This window comes from Amphiura filiformis, chromosome 5 (assembly GCF_039555335.1).
Source record: "Amphiura filiformis chromosome 5, Afil_fr2py, whole genome shotgun sequence".
In the NCBI taxonomy this organism is placed as follows: domain Eukaryota; kingdom Metazoa; phylum Echinodermata; class Ophiuroidea; order Amphilepidida; family Amphiuridae; genus Amphiura; species Amphiura filiformis.
The window spans coordinates 45,089,095-45,110,930 of NC_092632.1; the positions used below are offsets into that span (position 1 = coordinate 45,089,095).

The 21,836-nt window shown below is 36.2% G+C and overlaps 2 protein-coding genes and 1 long non-coding RNA gene across 3 annotated transcripts in view; 2 read left to right on the top strand and 1 right to left on the bottom strand.

The window, feature by feature from the left end:
• LOC140153211 (mediator of RNA polymerase II transcription subunit 6-like) overlaps positions 1–10,799 on the bottom strand; it is a 51,489-nt gene extending 40,690 nt beyond the window's left edge. The window contains exon 1 of the mRNA XM_072175896.1: positions 10,780–10,799. The gene's annotated coding sequence lies outside the window, so the exon portion shown is untranslated. The remainder of the gene's footprint in view (positions 1–10,779) is intronic.
• The window catches only part of LOC140152229 (uncharacterized), a 42,187-nt gene that overhangs the window by 20,011 nt on the left and 340 nt on the right, over positions 1–21,836 (top strand). The window contains exons 13-17 of the mRNA XM_072174531.1: positions 17,177–17,430; positions 17,859–18,075; positions 19,429–19,653; positions 20,266–20,496; positions 21,204–21,413. Of these exons, the coding sequence (XP_072030632.1) occupies positions 17,177–17,430; positions 17,859–18,075; positions 19,429–19,653; positions 20,266–20,496; positions 21,204–21,313 (1,037 nt within the window). The 3' untranslated portion in view covers positions 21,314–21,413. The remainder of the gene's footprint in view (positions 1–17,176; positions 17,431–17,858; positions 18,076–19,428; positions 19,654–20,265; positions 20,497–21,203; positions 21,414–21,836) is intronic.
• LOC140153212 (uncharacterized) lies at positions 8,576–16,109 on the top strand. Its single transcript, XR_011859079.1, has 3 exons — positions 8,576–8,819; positions 15,364–15,504; positions 16,000–16,109. It is a non-coding gene; the product is annotated as an uncharacterized lncRNA (long non-coding RNA).

Here is a 21,836-nt window from a genome sequence, read left to right on the forward strand (position 1 = left end):
CGTGAAAAATTATGACTCCTGCCTCCCTCCCACTCGCCTTAATCAGAGTGAAATATTTACCTCTTATTTAGGCAAATCGAAATACAGTTGGATAAATATAAGAGTTTAATATGAGCATTCAAAAGTAGTAGCGAGACTTTTTTATATATCCCGTCAATGAAAGTGTATAACTTTCATTTTCGTTCGTGTACTTAATGCAGGTAAAATTGATAATTAATATCACAATTTACCAACATAGAAACTTTTAACAGTGAGATAATCAGTTCCTACCATAAGCTAGTGTTTCCTGCAATTGTTTGTCAACACTGCATTTGGCCTAACTATATTTTCCTTCATTGAGGCATGCTTAACCCTAACTCTAGGGGCAGAGTTGTAACGAGTCAAGTCATTTCATGGTCGAGTCGAGTCATTTCTTGCAATATCTCGAGTCGAGTCGAGTCAAATGACTCGAGTCACAGAAAAATCCGAGTTGAGTCATTCCATTTTTGAAAAGTCGAGTCTCCGGTCATGACTCGTTACAATTTCGCTATCAATTTCTTCCGAAGGGGAGGGGGTCCCAAATTTACAAATAGTCAGCGTCAATAAAATTGCGACCCCCTATTTCGGCAACAAAAATTGTATGACCCCCCCTCCACCGCCGATACACCTTACCCCCACAAGGTAAAATTGTATTGAAATCAGTCTTTTTGAATAAAATAAACACTCCCTACATTTTGGTCATCAAAAATTTTATGACCCACCGGGGAGTATTTTTCTTTCCAAAATGTATGCCCCCCCCCGTATATTTGGGACACTCCATCCTTCCGAAGAAAATGATAGCCCCCTAAAATCTTACACGATGTCATGACACAAACAGCCTAAGTAATATAGGCACGCTTTCGTTGACCGGGCCAGCGAAAGAATGGCATAATTACCAGTCGGATCTATGGGTCTATAAGGTTCGATTCCCGGAGAGAGGTGATTATGCTAAGTAACTTTTTGTTCATCTCCTCTCACTTTTTGTTCCTTCATTCCTATCCTTTCCGATAAAATTTGGTATAAGAGCAAATTTTCCATATTTGTTTCAAGTTGCTTTTACTTTGCCATAGAGGCCCTAAATAGTCACTTTGTATATCACTATCATTTTAGGCCTATCAAGTATTAGGCATATAATACCGCGCGCAATGGTGTCGACTTACATGACTTCTGTGCTTCCAGTTGCGTAACAAGTGACGCGAATGTCACGGATGTACGTTAACTTTCGCCACTTTCTATATCCACGCACCTAAATAATGGCGAACGTCAGTTTCGTGAAAATGCTTATTGAGGTATTTCCCTTATATTTTTTCAGAAATATGAGAAAAGAAAAAGGGGGAGAAATGCTCTATAGCCTATATAAGATGAGTGGGTAAAAGATGGACTGAGCATTGTGGATGAGTGGGTGTAATGTAGCAGGTCTATTGTTATAGGCCTAACCTAAATTTAAGGAAGAACATATATATATTTAACTTGAGAATTAGACATCACATGTCAGTATGATGGACAATCAAGCAAGGATACTCAAATGCATAATGTCGATACTCTTTGTCTTTATTGGAATACAATGCTATTTTAAGCAAGGTAAGTTCAGTTCAAAGAAAAGAAGTTTTACTATCTGCGATGTCAAGTTCAGAAGATAGATGATAAATAAATGCAAATTCCATTGAATCCTATGCAAATATCCTACATATCGTTTGACTCACTGCTGTGTAACATGCTAACTAGACATCGCAGATAGTGCAAACTATTCTTTTTCTGAAACCTCTAAGCTAGGCGAACAATTTGCCTCAACCTTTACAAACATTGGAGCAACTTTGAAAAGTTTGACACGTTTGACCCATACACAACATGCAAATCGACCAGTGACCTTCTGTACCCTATAACTTCTTAACGATAAAGCTCTATGCATTTTGTTTTTCTATATTTTTTTTTGTGCTTGGATTTTATTGCATTTATCGGTTTATTCTACATCATCATGTCTATGTTCTGAACATTTACACATCAGTAAATATTTATGTGTGTAAAAACACAATAGGCCTACTCGGTTGCAGACTTGTAGTCGAGTCATCGCACTTAACTCCAGTCTCGAGTCGAGTCGAGTCAACGAGGGTTCGAGTCTTGAGTAGAGTCGAGTCATCTTGAGTTCGAGACATTGCATTAGTATGAAAAAAAATCTCAAATATAAAACAGTTCATCAAATATGAAAAGAAATACTCAGAATGCTAAAATTGTTTTTGATGGGAAAATAATAACATAAAGGCATTTAAATCAATTTCACGAATTTAGAATGAACTTTGGATATCATATAAGGTACGATATGTCACGCAACCTCTTGTAATGATACAGACCCAAATTGTCCCGCAAATTGTGCAGATCTCAGGTCTGTATACATAAAACGGTTGATACGATACACAAGTTCAGAAATACGATATTACGTTGGGAAAACCGGAAACATGAATTTTATAATGATGTAATCTCAGGTATATTAAAACATTTCAGTAAAAATGAAAAGAAATACTCAGAATAAGATGTGGCATGCTAAAATTGTTTTTGATGGGAAAATAAATAACAATATAATGACATGTTAATTTTGCGATTCAGATTATTTGAAATAAATGAACATTTTAAAGAACGTTGTCGTCTGTTCATATCCGGGCTATAAAGGGTCTACTTTACTTAAGTTTCTACTGACGGAGAGAACATGAACAGGCCATGGCCTACTGTATTGTTTGAGATCTGATTTGAGTGCCCAACCACATTCGACAATAAAAAATATTAACAAGCTATATAGAAAGCAGTAACTTCGGCATTATAGGCTATATAGTGGCGTAGCCAGGTCTTTTTGCTAGGGCAGGGGAAAAGGGGGCGAGGGGACAGGGCAACTTCCAAGGGGGTTAAAATGAACGAAAATAGTCTAAATGAGCTGGAAAGTGCAAGGGAAGCTTCCGCCCTTTACCCCCAACCCCACCCCCCCCCACCTCTGGCTCAGTACTGGTGGGCCTATATGTGATATCACAGTGTGTTCAATATCTGTGAATATATTGCAGCAAACTGGCGAATATTATTTTTTTTCAAAACATGATTTCTTCTACCTTTGCTTACCATTTAATTAACCTCTTAAATACCTACACCCGGGACCTAAACTTTTCATATCACTATCATTTCTAGGCTTTTATAAAGCGCGCGCAACGGTGTCGACTTACATGACTCATGTGCTTCCAGTTGCGTAACAATTGACGAGAATGACACGGATGTACGTTAACTTTCGCCACTTTCTATATCCACGCACCTTATAATGGCGAACGTCAGTTTCGTGAAAATGCTTATTGAGGTATTTCCCTTATATTTTTTCAGAAATATGAGAAAAGAAAAAGGGGAGAAATGCTTTATATATAAGATGAGTGGGTCAAAGATGGACTGGGCATTGTGGATGAGTGGGTGTTCTATACCAGGTCTTTCGTTTGGTATAGGCATATATAGCCTAAATTTAAGGAACAACATATTGAAGAATTAGACGTTCAAATGTCAGTATGATGGACAATCAAGCAAGGACACTCAAATGCATAATGTCGATACTCTTTGCCTTAATTGGAATGCAATGCTATTTTAAGCAAGGTAAGTTTAATTAGGCAATAGCGCATGCAAAGTTCAGTAGAATGCATAGAATGCTAAAATTATGTTTCGTGATCAAATCTTGGAACAAAGGTTTGAAAGACTTTATGCGCCTGAAAGGCACTGACCTGAAATCCGGCTTGGGCTGCCTTCTCCAAAGTGTCATGCATTTTTAGCAAAGGGTCAATTAAGGCCAAACAGGGAGTCAAAATTTAAAATTATCCCAATTCTTTTAAAAAGTATACCAAATTAGTGAAATTACTCCCCCTGCCAAAAACAGTTTTAAACCTAGACGTTCCAAGATTTGATCACGAAATAGAAACATTCTTCTCTATCGGGCGGGCTGTATAATGGTTTTGGATAAAGTTTCTGCGACATGATAGCGCCAAAATAGTGGGGGGGAGGTAGGTCCCCTATATATTACTCTTTTAATTTAATATAACATTTAAAAATTATTGAAAACTTGCTGCAAATCATCTACTAAGTAACATAATGTTTTGCAACAATCTTTTTCATTTTGACAACATTTTCACAATGTAAAATGATGTATTTTTTTCGTACAAACGTAAACGTTTTCATGACCATATAGTGAAATTGTTTTGACTAAAAAAAACAAAAAACAATATTTAAAACCATTTTTTCTATATTTTGTTGGGATATTTTTTCTTTAAAAATGAAAACACTACATATGCATGGACCAATATAGAATCCATTAATGAACTTTGGATATTATAAGGACAGGACAGTGCATGTACGATAGGTCGCACAACCTGAACACACCAAATTGTTGACGCTTGAGCAACTTTCATTTTGGCGCTCGGTGTTTTAACGTGACGTTAAATTCTCAGACTTTGGGAAAACCAGAAACAAGATATCATGAAACAGATGTGCTGATGATGCAATCTCAGATATATTGAAATGTTTCAGCAAAACGGAATGAAAAGAAAATACTCAGAATAAGGTGTGGCATGCTAAAATTGCTTGGGAATGGGAAAATAAAATAATAATAATATAAAGACATTTTGCGAGTCAGATTAATTAAAACAAATGAACATTTTATAGAAGGTTGTCGTCTGTTAAAGAACACTCATACCATGGGCTAGGGTTTACTCAGCTTCTATACTGACAGAGAGAATTAATGGCTGCCACATATTACATATTATTATCTATTGTTACGTTTGGATTGCAAGGTAAGATTCAACCGCGAACCCAGGATAAGCTGAAATTAGGCTGAAATTGGGTAGAATGGGGTAGAATTAGGCTGATTTAGCATGCTTCCAACAAATTTGCTGCAATTGGAGGGAATATTCAAAAGAAGAAGTATGGTATTTCATTTGAAGACACATCTGGAGCATTGCTGAAGCCCACACACAGTGGTTGAAGCCACTGACAAAATATGTTGATAACTCTTGATGGTCACAGGCTAGCATGTTTGTCCGAAGGGTCATTAGTCCAAAGGCTTTTAGGACTCGACTAGGCATGCAGTACATAATGGTTGTGATTAGAGTTAGGGAACAACCCAAAAGTTCGATGAAGCCCTATAAACGAAAGTCCTTTCGTTAGAAGGCTATTCGCCACTTGCACGGTTCCGCCATTATGCACTATATGCGGGAGAGCCTCGAACTGGCAGCATACATGAAAGGAAGAATTACGTAACCTTACACAGAATGTTATATGACTGGTTCAATTCCCATTCATGTATGCTGCCAGTTCGAGGCTCTCCCCGCACATAGTGCATAATGGCGGAACCGTGCAAGTGGCGAATACCCTCCCCTCTCCTCTCTAACGTAAATGTCAAATATCGAAAATTCCAACCCGTATTCAATGGGCACAGGGCCGTCGCTATGGTCGATAGGTCCAGGGTTCTGGAGGTGTGCGATATTGCTAGGATATTGATCACGTTTCAGGGGGTACTACACCCTGGCCAATTTTGTGCCTTATTTCTTGCATTTTTCTCAAAAATTATAGCGCATTGGTGACATGTAAGATATGTATATTATAGGAGCAAGGACTACAACCCCCTTAAGAAACAATAAATTCTATTTTATTTTGAAACATTTTTCTGCATAAAAAATTAGGACTTGCTGGATTTTCAAATAAAAAAGAATCATTAAAGTGCGGTACAGATGCTTTAAAAAATGCACTTACAAGTTGCAGGTTGCGAGTACTGCACTCTATATTTATTTGAAATCATTTTGAAGCAACCACTGTCAAATGTCAATATTGTAGTTCAGAAAAATACTAAAATTTTTACAATTATATATTAAATCCTTAAAAAAAGATCAACTTTGACCGATGTTTTAACTACTTCTTTACAAACGTAATCGGACTTTTTGACCCCCCTCCCTCCCTAACGAAAGGACTTTCGTTTAAGGGTTTCGTCGAACTTTTGGGTTGTCTGGTTAGGACTATAGTGTTTAGGAATATAGTGCTATATAGGTTTGGTTAGGGTCGCCTATAATTAAGCATATATAGTTAGGGTTTACCATATATATTTTTACTCAATACATTTTTTGTTACGGTGACCGAAAAAATGTGGACTAAAAACCCCGTTTTTTGAGATTTTCTCCAAAACTGAATTTTTTGCCCAAATTTGGCCTCACATATGGATTTTTTAAAGTCAGTTCCATTCTAAATTTGTATACTTTTATATGCTTTAGACCAACAATTAAGAAGTTATGAGTCCCCAAAGTTTCCATAATTCCAGGGTTAAGACCACCCTTAAATAAAGGATACTTGGAAAATATATTGGGTAACACATAAAACTAAAGCGGTTCTCGGGTTGCGCGGTTTTCGGCATACGCGGTTGGTGTGTAAGGTTGTTGGGTGATGGTATGGTGAATGGGTTTAAACCACGCGTGGTCGTGTTTATATAGGCCTATGAGTTTCTTTTCAGAACCCTATGTTCGCAGCCAGTATGGTGACTGGGGAATGTGGGTGATGAAGAAGGAAATATATAAATATGGAAATGTAAGGAGAAAGGAAACCCACGCATTACATAATTAATTATATTTTATTACATTTTTGTTAATGTGGAACATGCAGGGGTATAGTATAATGTGGTGTATACCCCGGTAATTATTATAAATTGGTAGTTGATGAGTGCATTGTTTGAAAACTATAGTGAAAATTGAGATGAATTATGAAAAGTGGTATGCTACTATGCTTTATTGTCTGAAGATAAAGGTTACAAATTAGGTATACCTTAATTTGCTTAAGACCCATGTAGAAATACGGAACAAAGAAAAGAAAGTCATAACATTGTGTCTTAATAATATTTGATGTTAAAAATGGCCAGTTGAAACTGCTTATTACGAAACAGTTTGTTCAGTAACATTTAAAAGTTTTTAGGAGCTCAGCTTTTGATGTGAGGATTTTTTTGAAGGATTACATTTCTATTGATAATTAAAGAGATTTGAGAAATCCGGTAAATGAAAATGTTAAATTTTTTTAAAGTAAAAATCTTACGAAAATCAATCCATAATTTTCAATAATCGTGATTTGAGGCATGTGTTTATCATAAACCCTGACTATAAAAAAACGGGAAACAAACTTACTTTTTCTTTGCCTTATAGGTTATATTATATATGGCGTATTATCGTTGTTACATGTTTTATATACACGTATTTTCGAGATGAAATTTTTAAGTAGGTGGTATTTTTTTTGTTCCTCAGTTCATGAAATATCATGCCTATTATTGCGTTCAAAGATTCATGATGCTGCCATGTTGACGATCGCCCGGGCGATCGCCGCACTGAAATCCCTTGTTTTGCTTTGCCGTCACCAATCAAACTACTTCCGTCTTTCCAATTCCTAGCAAATTGTTCATTCTATATGGAATAATTGATTGATTGAAGTTTTAAAATAATTCTTTCTTTCTCTTTTTCTGTCCCTTCCTTCCTTCCTTTCTTTCTTTCTTTCTTTCTTTCTTTCTTTCTTTCTTTCTTTCTGTCTTTCTTTCTTTCTTTCTTTCTTTCTTTCTTTCTTTCTTTCTTTCTTTCTTTCTTTCTTTCTGTCTTTCTTTCTTTCTTTCTTTCTTTCTTTCTTTCTTTCTTTCTTTCTTTCTTTCTTTCTTTCTTTCTTTCTTTCTTTCTTAATTCTCTATCTCTCTCTTCTTTTCTTTTTTCTTTCTTTCTTTCTTTCTTTCTTTCTTTCTTTCTTTCTTTCTCTCTTTCTCTATTCCTTTCTTTATTTCCTTTTTCTTTATTGCCTTCTTTCTTTCTTTTTCTTTTTTTTTTTCATTATTTCCTGTCTTTCCTTCTTCTTTCATTCTTTCTTTCTTTCTTTCTTTCTTTCTTTCTTTCTTTCTTTCTTTCTTTTGTTTGTTTGCTCTCTCTCTTTCCCTTTTTGTAATTGGAAACTTAAAGTTACATACGGTATGTCTCTTTCAGAATAAAATAATCATAAAATTATTATTATTGAAATAATTATTGATTATTGAAATCATCTACACTGTCTCCAAAACCTCGTAGATCAAACCATCGAGATAAAAATATTTTTATCTCGATGATCAAACCGTAACCGGATATCGACGAAATGGTCCATGCATGCATGGTAAATTTTATTTCATGATCACACAAAATGCTCGCGTTCTTGGTCTTCTCAAATTACGCAACTTTCACACCTGACAGCCAGTGCTGTACAAGCGTCCTTCGCAACCATGTTCACAATCCCGGTTCACAATGACTCATAAAGTGGTAATACTCCAAAATAATAAAATTGAAAAATTCCAAGAGCTTATTATACTACTACTACTAGTATATAAAATTGAAGCCATGATTTGGTCAGATAAACATTTTAATTCATTGGGAGCGTATCTCCAAAATACATGAAATAATATTACTTGGAAATCATATCAGCGTACGAATCAAATCATTAATGTACATGGGATATTACACTGGATGCTTATTACTCAAGTTTTACCAGGAAAATTAAGGAAAACAACTGTCATATTTTACGGAACACATGTCAACTATAGCAGTAATTTTTCAAAAGTTACTTTTACAACTAACTTGCCTTCTCATCAGACCAGAATAGCGGAAATATAATTTTGTTGGATAATAAAAGTAACAGTCTTCCAATGAACCTTCAACTCAGTTTTCTTCATAATTTATATTACGGACACAGTCGATTGTCATTTATATTGTTGCATGGAATTATGTTGGGATTACGTTTTACCAGCACTATGGGTGAGTACCGGGGGTAGCCTATCATATTTTGAATCGGGAGTAGGCCTGCAATCTACAGTAGGCCGACGTAAGCCAATTTACAATTACGTATTATAACTTTATTTGCAACCTATCAAAGTGGTATAAGTTTTATTAGCAATAGCAAGTCATTAGGCCTACTATATCGTTTATTCTGTACCTAAAACTTTAATGGGGAAGTTCAAAGACCTGTTTTTTGTATATGCTAACGTGCTTAGTGATGCGTGACAATGTCATAACACATTAACGAACAACATTAACAATAAAGGTGAACGATTTAGGTAGAAATCTTAGTTGTGTAACACAAAACTGGTATTTACCATATTATAAACTGCTTATTATTAATTTCAATTAAATACGGTACCGTATCACAATGAATAGGCCTATACCTATTATGGGGTAGACCAACTTGCTGGAACTTCCAGCTCATCGTGGGGATTTCCAGCAAACGCAGTAGAAATGCTGTATAGGCCTATACGCGTACATGTGTACGTTGTAGATAATTATATTTTGAATAGCCATTGTCCGAAGGGCCATTAGTCCGAAAAAGGCTTAAAATTAGGGTTAATGAATATGGTTAACCTTATAATGTTATAGGGTTAATGTTAGGGCCGAAGTTAGGGATATGGTTATAGGCTAGGATTATAGTTAGGGTATAATCAGGGTTATGTTTAAGGTTTAATAGCAGTAGCTCTGAAACGGGGGTGGGTGGGGGGGGCTCGATAATTTTGGTGAGGGCAGGGTGCCCTAGACCCCCAATAATTTAAGGGCAAATTCATTTTTAGGGTAAAATTCATATTTTTAAAGTAACATTTATTATTCAAGGTGTAATTCGTGATTAAAGGTATACAATTCATGTAAAATTCATGCATTTCAAAAGCTCTCCCGCATGAACCCGCCCACCCCTAGCTCAGCGTTCCTCGGAGAGGCACTCATATTGATGCCCCCCAATATAAAAAAATCTTCCGGAGCCTCTGGTTAGGTTTAAGGTAATGATTAGGGCTTAGATTTATAGCTTAGGGTAAGGGTGAAGTTTAGGGTATTGGGTCTATCTATTACCGGTATCAGACTATCGACATGTAATAATTTTATTTTTTCTCAAGCTATGTGTGACTTAGCGATATTCATGGGATTTTTTTTCTTATAGTATGAATTTCTTATTCTCGTGCCAAGCGTGACATTATCTATTTATATGCGTGACAGTATCTATTTATGATCCGAAATTAAAAAAAAAAAAAATCCAGCTAAAAGAAAAAGTGTGCAAACTCATGATAGGCCTATATAGGATTTTCCAAATGAACAACATTTACAGATTAAAAAAAACGATATCATGTTATCAAATTCTCGATAAACTTATTATTTATTTATATGAAAATAGTCTCCTTCACAGCCGGTCTTCCTAATGCTCGCCATACCTATAACAACCACATGCATGTGATACCGGTATGCAGTCCTGGGCCCGAGAATACGGTACTACGCCGGTAAACCCCAGATTGCGCGATTCATTGAGGTATTAACTATTAAGTCTGGGAATTTTATGTTTACTCTTTTTGTTACTGCGTATCACGTTCTGATAATATGCATTTGGGATTTTTTCTTCAATGAAATTACCCGTTGTAAAAATGGTTATATCTGGCATATTAATTTTGACTACCATACAACAAGGAACTTATTTAGGCAATAGGCCTACTCTGCGGTGCAGTAAACTATGAATAATTTATGGATGCTATGTGTACTTATAATTTTCACACCAACAGAAGGTATAATGATGTTTTAATTGACGGTACTATTTTTACCTTTCCCAGTCTGAATGCATTCTAGCTACGTATAAACTCTGTTTTCATATTTTTACTTCAATAAATCCAAATGGCAAATTTGGACTAAATATCATAGATTTGGTCTATGCACAGAAATAACGTAACGTATTTAAATAAGAGCCTACCTTTTACCCAAATATTTGTAGGAAAACGGAGACGAAAGCTAAAGCTAACATATGTCGTTATATACAATGTACTACATTAGATTTTCTTATAAGATTTCTTTGCATGATGATGATTCATTAGGAAATGGGAAATCCCCATAATTTCGTCATGTTGGAAATTCCTGCCTGAGGGCGCACCGGCACTGAAAATTTCTGTGCCAGTCAGGGTCTGGCGCGGTCTTGTATGCAAAGAATTGAAGTTCCCTGATTGAAATAATTGTTTACCGCTGTGCGCTGTCCATCGCATTGGTTCATCAATATTGAATAGATCTGAGACGAAAATCTATAGACCGAGTCCAGACAGTCCAGTTTTATCATTTTGCCCAGATATTAATTAAGAAGTGAGTTAAACGTGTGGTCGATATTATAATAAATGGTAATTTTCTGCACGTATGGCAAATTTCTATTTCCAATAATCATTTCATGATGAAAATTGCATATTGAAATACGATATCCACAGAATTCGACAACCATGGATGTTTAGGCCTAGTATAATTATAATAGTTCATACATACACGCTATGTAACAGCGCGCGTGATTGGTCGAGAGCCGGGCATAAACAGCGTTTATGCCCTGTGTCCCGGATGTTAGATCGCCGGGTATGGAAAATGCAGGAAAATCGTGTATTTTAATAACTTTTTTGTTATTATTTTGATGAAATAAGAATCACAAAATGTTCTGGTTGTATGAACGGGGTTCATTCATATATTTTCATGACTAAACGGTTGTTTATGCCCTCGGGCCGCAAGCGGCCCCTCGGGCATAAACAACCGTTTAGTCATGAAAATATATGAATGAACCCCTAATTCACCTTGCTCGAGAAGTCGGTCACGGATTTGCTCACCGATGGGCTCACCGGTAGCTTCACATTCGAGGCTAGAGACCATTACATTCAAAATCTAGTCGGAATCGCTGAAGCATGACACCGTGAGTTCAGAAGTAAACACAGCCGATCACGACGGGCGATCGCATCAAAAATGTTGCTAAAATATAGACGTTCGCTGTTTGTATCTCTGACATGTCTGACTCGGTGCTCGTTGAGAAAATTAATGTTGTCAAGATAGGACATCCGGGCCCTACTCTGCCATATATACGCCATGGGTTATTCATCATCAGACATACTGAATCACCAATGGCAATGATCATTGTCGTTTACACAAGCATACAACTTTTGAATTTATACTCGATCGCCGAGCGATTGCGATGCACCACTTTTGGAAAGTGATGGGCAATCGCCGAATTTTGCGATGCATTGCTTGTCGCTTTTGCATAAATTTATACTTTATATCACGGCGATAGCGATTGCAGACGACAAGTAAAATATTCTAATGGCCACAAAATACATTTTTAGAACATCCATTGCTGTCATTAAATTGATTAATTATTGCTTTAAATTAATTCATCACCGAAAGTTGATAATCGAGAAAGGTAAATGAATTAGCAAAATAATGGCGATCCTGACTTTTAGACCACCCTCGCTATTAATATAAGGACTAAATTATAACTTTTGCATCATGGTTAAAAAGTTGCCAAACACTTTTGAGTCAAAGTATAATGTATTGGAAGGAGGGCAGTGCTTCGATAAATGAGGGAAATTTTGGGGTAAAAAACAAGGTCAAAACATGTTTTTGAAAACAAGTGAAAATGTCCATTTTTCTAGGGAGTTTTTCTTGAAAAATAATTTTAAAATAATCAGAAAAGCAAGAAACATACCTTTATAAAATAAGCATCACTTTCGTCACATGAAAAGATTGACCACTGCAGATGAGTGAAAAGTTGCAGAAAATTTGAGAAATATGGGAATTCACCATCTTGAATGCAGAATTAAGTCACGCAGTAAAAAAGATGAAAAACGAGCGTACATCATGCGCTCGTGCTATCACTGCATAAATTTGCATCAAGCTCTTTTATGTCAAAAATAGCTATAAAAATGGGAATTTTGGAACAAAATAAAGCTTGTCTGACAGTATAAAAGGTGTGTTTATTATTTATTTATTTATTTATTTATTTATTTATTTATTTATTTATTAAATTATGAAAAGATAACAGACTGCGTACAAGCATGCAGTCAAATTATTAAAGCAACAGTGGTTTGTCATATACTTTTAGTTACGGTATATTATAATCAACTTAAAGTTAATGTATAAAAATATTGGAGCTATGCAGACCTGCCAAATTCAGTATACATGTACTTTGAAAAAAATGTGATCGATCATGGCGTATAATCGATATTGGACCAAAATATTTTTGATGGGGATCCCGACTAACAAATTAATTTTGGACGGGCAGTTTCTGGATCCTGGCTAACACCCTGGCAGTACGCTTAGTTTGTAAAAGGAATTCTGCAAAACTTATAGTAGTTCAGCCAAACGGCGAAAGCCATGTACATGAATCAAATCCATGCGGCCCTGATTTGGTAAAACGATCTAACTTGAAATTTGGACATTTTGAGATAAATCCATGCTCTTTCCATTGGTGCTCTTTCCATTGGTGACATCCTCAAATCACCACCATGCTTCATTTTGAAAATAGCAGAACCTATCTTGACACTTTTTTGTCACTTTTGGTGTATTTAATGTGGTAAAATGAGCTATCTCAAAGTTAGATCATTTTACCGCATTAGCCAAGACCCTCTATAGAGCGTCATACAAACCCTCACACGTAATGATAACATGGCAAAACAACCTATCTCAAGATAGATCATTTTACCAAATTAATGAGTCTCGTTATGTTTATTTTTGTTACGAGGAAAAACAATGTAAAAGAATCTAACTCCCTAAAAATGGCTGTTATTTCAAAATTACTCAACCAAATTAGCCAAAATTTTGCAAATAATACGTTTTTTATATTTTCCAAGATATTAGATATGTTTAATAATTTATCTTATTCAAAAAGAAAAATGTCAAGTGTTCAAACTTAAAAGTTCTTTTTCTCAAAACAGCGATTTTCAAGTTAGATCATTTTACCAAATCGGGGCCGCATGGGTTCTTACAGTCCGAGCGCCGACGACACACATTTGATGGGTATAAAAGCCATTCGGCCCTGATTTGGTAAAACGATCTAACTTGAAATTTGGACATTTTGAGATAAATCCATATCATGGGTAATGTGAGAGCGCTCCTTCATTTGGTGACATCATAAAATAACCACCATGCCACCAAATAATGAGATTTTTATATTTTCTAAGATATTAGATCTGTTTAATAATTTATTTTATTCAAAAAGAAAAACGTCAAGTGTTCAAACTTTAAAGCTCTTTTTCTCGAAACAGCGATTTTAATTTCAAGTTAGTTCATTTTACCAAATCAGGGCTGCATGTATGAAAGGCAAAAGAAGACATTTTACATAAATCTGTAATTTATAATACTATAACAGTATAAATAAGCTACCAGTACATGAATTTCAATGGGTATATCAACTGTTGAGTTGATGATGTTCTTTGCTTGGAGACACCTGCATTATATCTCCCTTTGTGAATGGGGACAGAATTTAATACAGAGTACATCATATTTATTTATTTATTTATTTATTTCTTATTTAACCTGGGGTGACCAATCAATGCACTGGCACTGTTCTCCCTTGGTTCCCATCATAAATGACTTACCACTGACTTATACAGGTGTCTTCAAATAAAATTAACTCTGAAACTGTTGGAACATCTCGAAATTCCCAACTTGCAACTTTACGCTCATTTTATGGGAGCAGATCAAATTTTGTAAGTCTTATCTAGACCACAGAAGATTGAGTTGACCACATAATTAGTTGTCAATCAAATTGTGGTTTATTTTCAAGACTGCTACAAAAAGTTACAGATTGTAGACAACAACAGTGCTTTGATGTGGATACATTATCAGAGATGTAAAGAAAACACCTTATGGTTTAAGATCAGTTACTGGACTGGATTTTCATGCAAATAAAAGAATCTTTTTTCCAGACCGGGGCGATACACGGATTACACGAGTATCTCATTTAAGGTACCTAAAACAGCAAAAATCGGAAGAAAGGGTACCTTACCTTAATGGCACAGATATTACTCAAAAGGGGTAGCTAAATTTGGCATGCCGACAAAAATCAGTTGAATAGAAGGTTAAAGCCTTGGTGAAATTGTACTCATAAACTCCTCAAAATGTGTGCTTTTTCATTTGTTTTTCTTCAGGCCTCTTGCCTGATCGATACCGGCAGTTTTAGATGTGTTCATCGTGACTCATAACACTAATATACTTGCTTAGAATAAGAAAACAACCGCATAGTACTTGCTTTGAGTCCATTTTGCACAATTGAAGAATACTTGCTTTGGGTGCTTTTTGAAAGTGCTTCTACGTGGGTGATATACAACTTGAAATGCAAGTGTCCCCCTCCCCCCCACCCCCACCAGGTTAAGTAGGCCACTTGAGCACCTATAGCCACTGGAAAAAATGGACATTATGTTGCATGGTGTATTCTGCAGTGAATATTTTAAGGCAAGCAAAAACAACAAAAATGTGGCCTATGAAGTAGGTTAACAATTGACTGATTGTATTGATGTGTTTTATTTATCTATTACAGTATTGGCAACTAACCTACCAGGGGATGATATTCAGACAGAAAAATGTTACAGAGACGATTTGACATCTCGGCCATATGATAGTTCTGATGAGTTGTGTTGCAATGGGCAGGTAGAAAAAATCAGGTCTGGTCTGGTGTGCTGTAAGTATGATGTAGTTGAAAGGAACAAACAAAATTATGAATGAAACAGGTTTCGCTTGGGAACGAGGGAGTTGGAGAGTATTAATTACCATTTCTGTCAAACTCGTAAAATATTATTTTTCGCCCACCTTCCAGTTGCATTGTACAGGAGTAGGGGTTAGTTTTTGCAATGAAAGTCGTTTTACACACATAGGGCTTCATCAATATTTTGGTTTGGTCCCTAAGTAAATCAAATAATTGACTTCCAGTGTGGTTGTAAAAAGATTTATGTTGGAGTTTAAGATTATTATAAGTTAGTCATGCAAAGAAAAGTTTATATCAAAAGATGAAATTTGCCTATATGCAAAATGATCAGAGTTGGGATGACTCATGATTTATTACTTAAGTAAAATCCAGGGTCTGACTTGAGTTATATTTTGTTACTTTAAGATACTTTAGTATTTTGACCCATTTTGAGTACTAAACTTTCTCTTGACCATTTCGTTTGTGAATTAGGCAATCGTGATTTCCACTTGGGGACCGAATCTGAAGCATGCTGCAATACCATTACAGGCGAAGAAATATATGACACTAAAGACAGTGTGTGCTGCAATAGAGAAATTCACAACAAAGGTACGTAATATTAGTAGATTGATATCATTGCTAGGATTTAAGGTTATTACACTCAAATAAAACCTTTTGATTTAGTTTGTAAATTTGAGTCTAAATCTTTTGATTACCACAAAAAGTGAAAAACAGAAAGCATACAGAAACATGCATGCTGTGTCACCGTCATGGCATCTTAAGCAGATCCAAATTAGTTAAGGGTAAAAGGGCAGCAGTAACAAAAAGCTTTTTATAAGGGTGCATTGGGTGTTTTTTTCTTAATTTAACTGAATGTTGACTGACGTAAATGAATGAATTTATTTTTTCACACTTCTCTACTGGTTTTGGGATTCAATTGATGGAATGTCTCAAATCAACAATGGCTGTAACTGTCAGCACTGACTGCACTACCCATGCTTTCAAATATTTATCTGTACAAATGTTCAAAATTTAAGATGAAACATGGTGGCATTTCAGACCTTCATATGCTTTCAAATATTTCATATTTTCTGTACAATCAAGTCTTTAAATGTTCAAAATATAAGATTACAACCTGAATTCTAATTGAATGAACGCAGCTTTCAATAGCGTGACAAATTTTTGCGTACACTGCGCGATGTACGACAGCGTGTGCGACTGTGCGTGAGTAACGCGGAAGTGAACTCAACCATGCCAACGCACTTTCGTGATTGGATAGCATTGTATCCAAGGTCGTATGCGTCAAGCGTTATAGTTTGAAATACGCAATATACGATCGCGGTTGGATCGAGTGCAGCTGTTAAAAGCTGCGTTCATTCAATTGGAATTCTTACTATAAATATAGTGGCATTTCAGACCTTCATATGCTTTCAAATATTTCATATTTTCTGTACAATCAAGTCTTTAAATGTCCAAAATATAAGATTAAATATAGTGGCATTTCAGACCTTCATATGCTTTCAAATATTTCATATTTTCTGTATAATTAAGTTTTTAAATGTTCAAAATTTAAGATTAAATATGGTGGCATATCAGACCATCATATAAAAGCTTTCTTGAATACCACATTTTTCACTGATGACTCCTCTCTGTTTATCTCTTACTTCAGCATCAGGAGAATGCTGTGGCCGTACCACATGGGTAGACAGATTGACACACACATGCTGCCGTGGCATTGCTGTGGAAGGCAGGGGTGAATGCTGTGGTTCTCGGCAAGTATTCGACCCTAAAATACAGCTATGTTGTCCCGATACAAATGTGGTGGCCTTGGATATACGGACAGTAGAATTGGGGCAGCAGAATCATTATGGCTGTTGTGGCTCGCAATCATACAACAGACTGGAGCAGGAATGTTGTGACGGGGTAAGAAAATGAGATTAGATGTTATTAGAAGTACTAAAGCTAAGATAACAATTAACATATGTCGTAGTCAGCGAGGAAGCATACAAGTATGGCCTAATAAAAGTTGATTATGACCATGTATTGGCTAAAGCATACAGTTGCACCATTGAAATAAAAAGTTTTCTGTCACAAAAGCTTAATGATGCCAGTGTGTGCCATCTACACACAAGGTAATGTGCTGACAATTACATTGTGCATTTTACATCATTGTTGTCGTTTCATTAAAATTTATTTCTTCAACAAGTTGAACTGAACAATGTCAAATCCCATAGTAAATAATACACATCGATGGTTTAGAACCGGATTGCTGTACCCTCGACATGTAGTATTTTTGTGCGTTTTTCTGAACACATTTTGAAAAATTGTCTTTTAAATTTTTTTTACTCTAGGTTCCTTTTGAAAGGATTCCATATCATGAATGTTTTGGAAGCAGTTATATTGATACTAGGAGTAGGACACACTTCTACTGCGAGTATACTGGAGAAAACATCCTTATAGTGAATGGAAAAACAGAGTGCTGCCGCACCATGCCGTATTATCTCAACCAGGCCACTCCTTATAATCCTAACCAGGAGACTTGCTTTCGTGGCAAAGTTTATCCAATAGGTAAGAATAAAGGAGCACAATCAATAAGTGAATTATGTGACCTGATTTAATCCACTCAGGCTAATGTCTGCAAATACAAAACCGAGATATAGCCAGAATTATATCCCTCATTAATATATTCTCGTTCATTAATTGGTTAAACGAGTATCATGTGACCAAAAATAATTTTGCTATTTTGCAAAATTGTTAACAAGCCGATTGATCAGGGAACAGGGTACTATTCAAAGTACTATCTCCGGGGAAATAGTTTTACTATCTCCCTCTGAGCGCCGTCCCGAGCGCGTATGACCTCATAACCGCGTCGCAGTTACTAGTGGTCAATGCAACTCGCCACATCACCTGGGCTATCAGTACCGGCTCCGGGTATTAATGTGTAGCAAAGATCGTTTTGTCTTCATGGCACACAATTAAGCAGCACAGACATGACAGAAGTGCAGCTAAAATATGGCGGTTTAATGGCATAATCTGAGTTACATCAGGATCAGTATCTTAATATTGATGGTGAAATAACAGGGAACATGTTAACATTTTCATGGTAAGCTTTAGCCACTCAACTGTGTGCGTGCTTTGTGCATTCAATCAAAACAAAGCAAGGCCGGCGTAGCCTTGACTAGGCCTAGCCTACATTTATGCCTAGGTCTATGCCTTGTGTTTTAAATGAACAAAGAATATATTAATATAAAACAAATATTTATTGCTCTAAATTCGGGATCTGGTGGAATCTATTGGTCCCCTCGGTGAACTGGAGACCGTGAGCCTACTACTACTAAATAGTAGGCTCACGGTCTCCAGTTCACCGAGGGGACCAATAGATTCCACCAGATCCCTCATGAGCAGTAAATATGTGTATAATATGTCACCATACTTTTATCAACAAATGTAAAATGATTGAACTTGAAGTATGCACTTTTGCACTTTCATACACTCTTAGATAGCGAGAACCAATCAGAGCAAGCGTTAAAAAAATCCAAACCATGCATTGATTGTGTATAATGTGCACTCTGCATACTAGGCGCAGTGCTTTTGTATGTGTTCGCGTAGGCTTGGTTCATTTTTTGGCGGGTTGATGCATTTATATTTGGTTCTATTTTCCAATATTATTTTTAGTGATAATTTTGTTATAAAAACAGCAAAAATCACATGTTTTTTCTTCTTGTGTATGAAATAGGTTAAATATCGGGGCTCGTGCATTAGACACATCAACATCATATCAGCGTGTGTGCATTATTTTTGTCTAATTTCTCTCCCAACAAGTAATGTTCATTAACCTATAATTATGACACATATATTGTGCATATAAGTGAGTTTATGATAAAAAGCAATTATATTTTGATGCCTATTTTTATATTATAGCAAATGGCGACACCTGCTCAACCCAAGGTGTGTTCAGCCCTACATCTTCATCCTGTTGTAACACACCTCCAAGGACATATTCCATTTCCCATGACACACCTAGCCTACCGTTAATCCAAGACTGTTGTGGACTTCAGTCTTACTTAAAATCGGATCAGATGTGCTGCAATGACCAATTTTTGTACAATAGGACACCAGGGATAGTAGAGCGATGTTGTGGAACATGTAAGTAAATTCATTCTTGTTTCATTTGATTAACGATGTCACAGCCACTTACCCCAAGCATGCCAGAAGAATGATGTATAGAGTTTTAGATAGCACCTTGTAATTTGAATCAACTACACACAATGATATAGCACATCTTCTCTGTTACATGTATTGGAATTTACTTCATTGTCATTAACCCTTACACCCAAAAAAAAACCCACAGAATACCACAATGAAAAAATTCTGCGCATGCATGCATCCCAGGGTCTGCGATGACGCAATCACCCTAAGTGTCAAATGCTCACAGAATTGCGGGCGGGCAGCAATTACTCTTGCCAATTAGCCGTGTAGCTCCGGTCCACGATCGTGGTCGTTGGCATGCGGGGGTCAAAGGTTCGAATCCTGGGGGTACCAAATCCAAAATTCTTCTTCTTCTTGAAAAATTCGGATCTTCTGTGACTTCCGATAGCAAAAAACCTGGGTCAGTGTTAGGGTTAATGACAAATGAGAATAAAAAGTGTGAGCATACTTTATTTTTCAGAGTACTATGTTATTTAGTGGATGGACACAAACAAAGAACATATTAAAATGTGGCATATCTCTTTTTCAGTTTCATTGACTTTTTAACAGCGGATCCAATAAACACGGCCACACATTTATGCTGTGAAGAAACACCAACTCCTAAACCAAATGCCAATCATGCATGCTGTGGGTCTACCACCTATGACACTCTGCATCAGACTTGCTGCAATGGAAGAGTCTTTGATATTCCCAATGGGGAGTGTTGTTTAGCTGGTGCGTTTGACGCTACACAATCCACCTGTTGCGAAGGAAATATTTGGCCATCAACAGAAAGGAAAGGTAAGTTGTGTGAAAAGAAAACTACAGACATAATGGGCCTAAATGAATTCAAATCCATTTTCAGATAGACAGCAGGGGAATACCAAGCCCAACAAGCCAGGGGTAACATTTCCAATCGTCCTGCAGACCGGCTACTATTAAACATGTCTTGATTGGTACACATGTGTGTACGAAGGATAGGAAAAATTGTGATTTTAATGCTTTAATGGCATCAAATCGTGGTCATTTGTGGATTAGTACTGGGCCATAGAAAGATCCACATTACAACTTTTGGTTAAGTTTGTTCCAGTATTTCAAGCCAGAGGGCTTTAAAATTGTGTGATAAAAGTTTGAAAATTGTGTGATAAAAGTTGAAAATTGTTCATTAAACTATTTGTGCCTAGGGGGATATTTTAATGTAAGGATCTAGGAAATAATTCTTGGAATTCTTGGGTGTAAAGAACGGGAAAACTGTCACCCCCTCTCTCCCATGCAATGTTGAGAAATGCCAATGTCTTCAGCGGTTTCCCAATGTAATCCAACATTTATTGATGGGGAAAGGGGGAGAGTACACACAATATACGTCATGTCCATGATCGTAAGGAATTCTGCACGGAATTTCAATAGAGTGTACCAAGCGTTTCAAGTACTTTTTTCCTCCAAGATTGTAGTTCACACAACTATTGTAAGTGCCTGATGGTATAAAACATTTTATTTGTATTTTTCAGGGGTTATTCACAATGGCACTAATCAAAGCTATAGGTGTTGTGGTGAGCAGTTACTGGATGATAACCAGCTTTGCATGAAAGGGGAGACTCATGTTTACTACCATTATTAATGTTGACAAAGAAAGACCAGATCATGATAGCTGGTGTTACGGAGGAGACTTGTATGAACCAGATACATCCAGAATTCAAACATTTGACTCATCTCAAAAGGTATTTATAGTAATTGTTAGTCCTTCCTGTTTCTCTACACATATGTGCCCTCCTTATTTGGCCAAACCATAATAAGTGGGGACCAAATATTTTGTGTGAATTTGGTCCCCACTACACGCTAACCATAGATCCACAAATCTATCAAGTCTTATATAACACAGGTGATATCATTATTTTAAGTAAAACAACGAGGCAAAGCCATGTTGTTTTAGGCCAAAAATAATAATGTTGCGTGTTATATGAGATAATAGATGCATGACAGCTGATAAAAACAATACTTTTATTCTCATTCTTAAACACTTCAATTCAAATAAATATATTAATCATAAGTATACCAAATTTTAATCAAATTAAACCCTACATTTTACAAGGATATACCTAGGGCTTAGAATCGATCAGTCCAGTTATTGCTATGCACCTCCA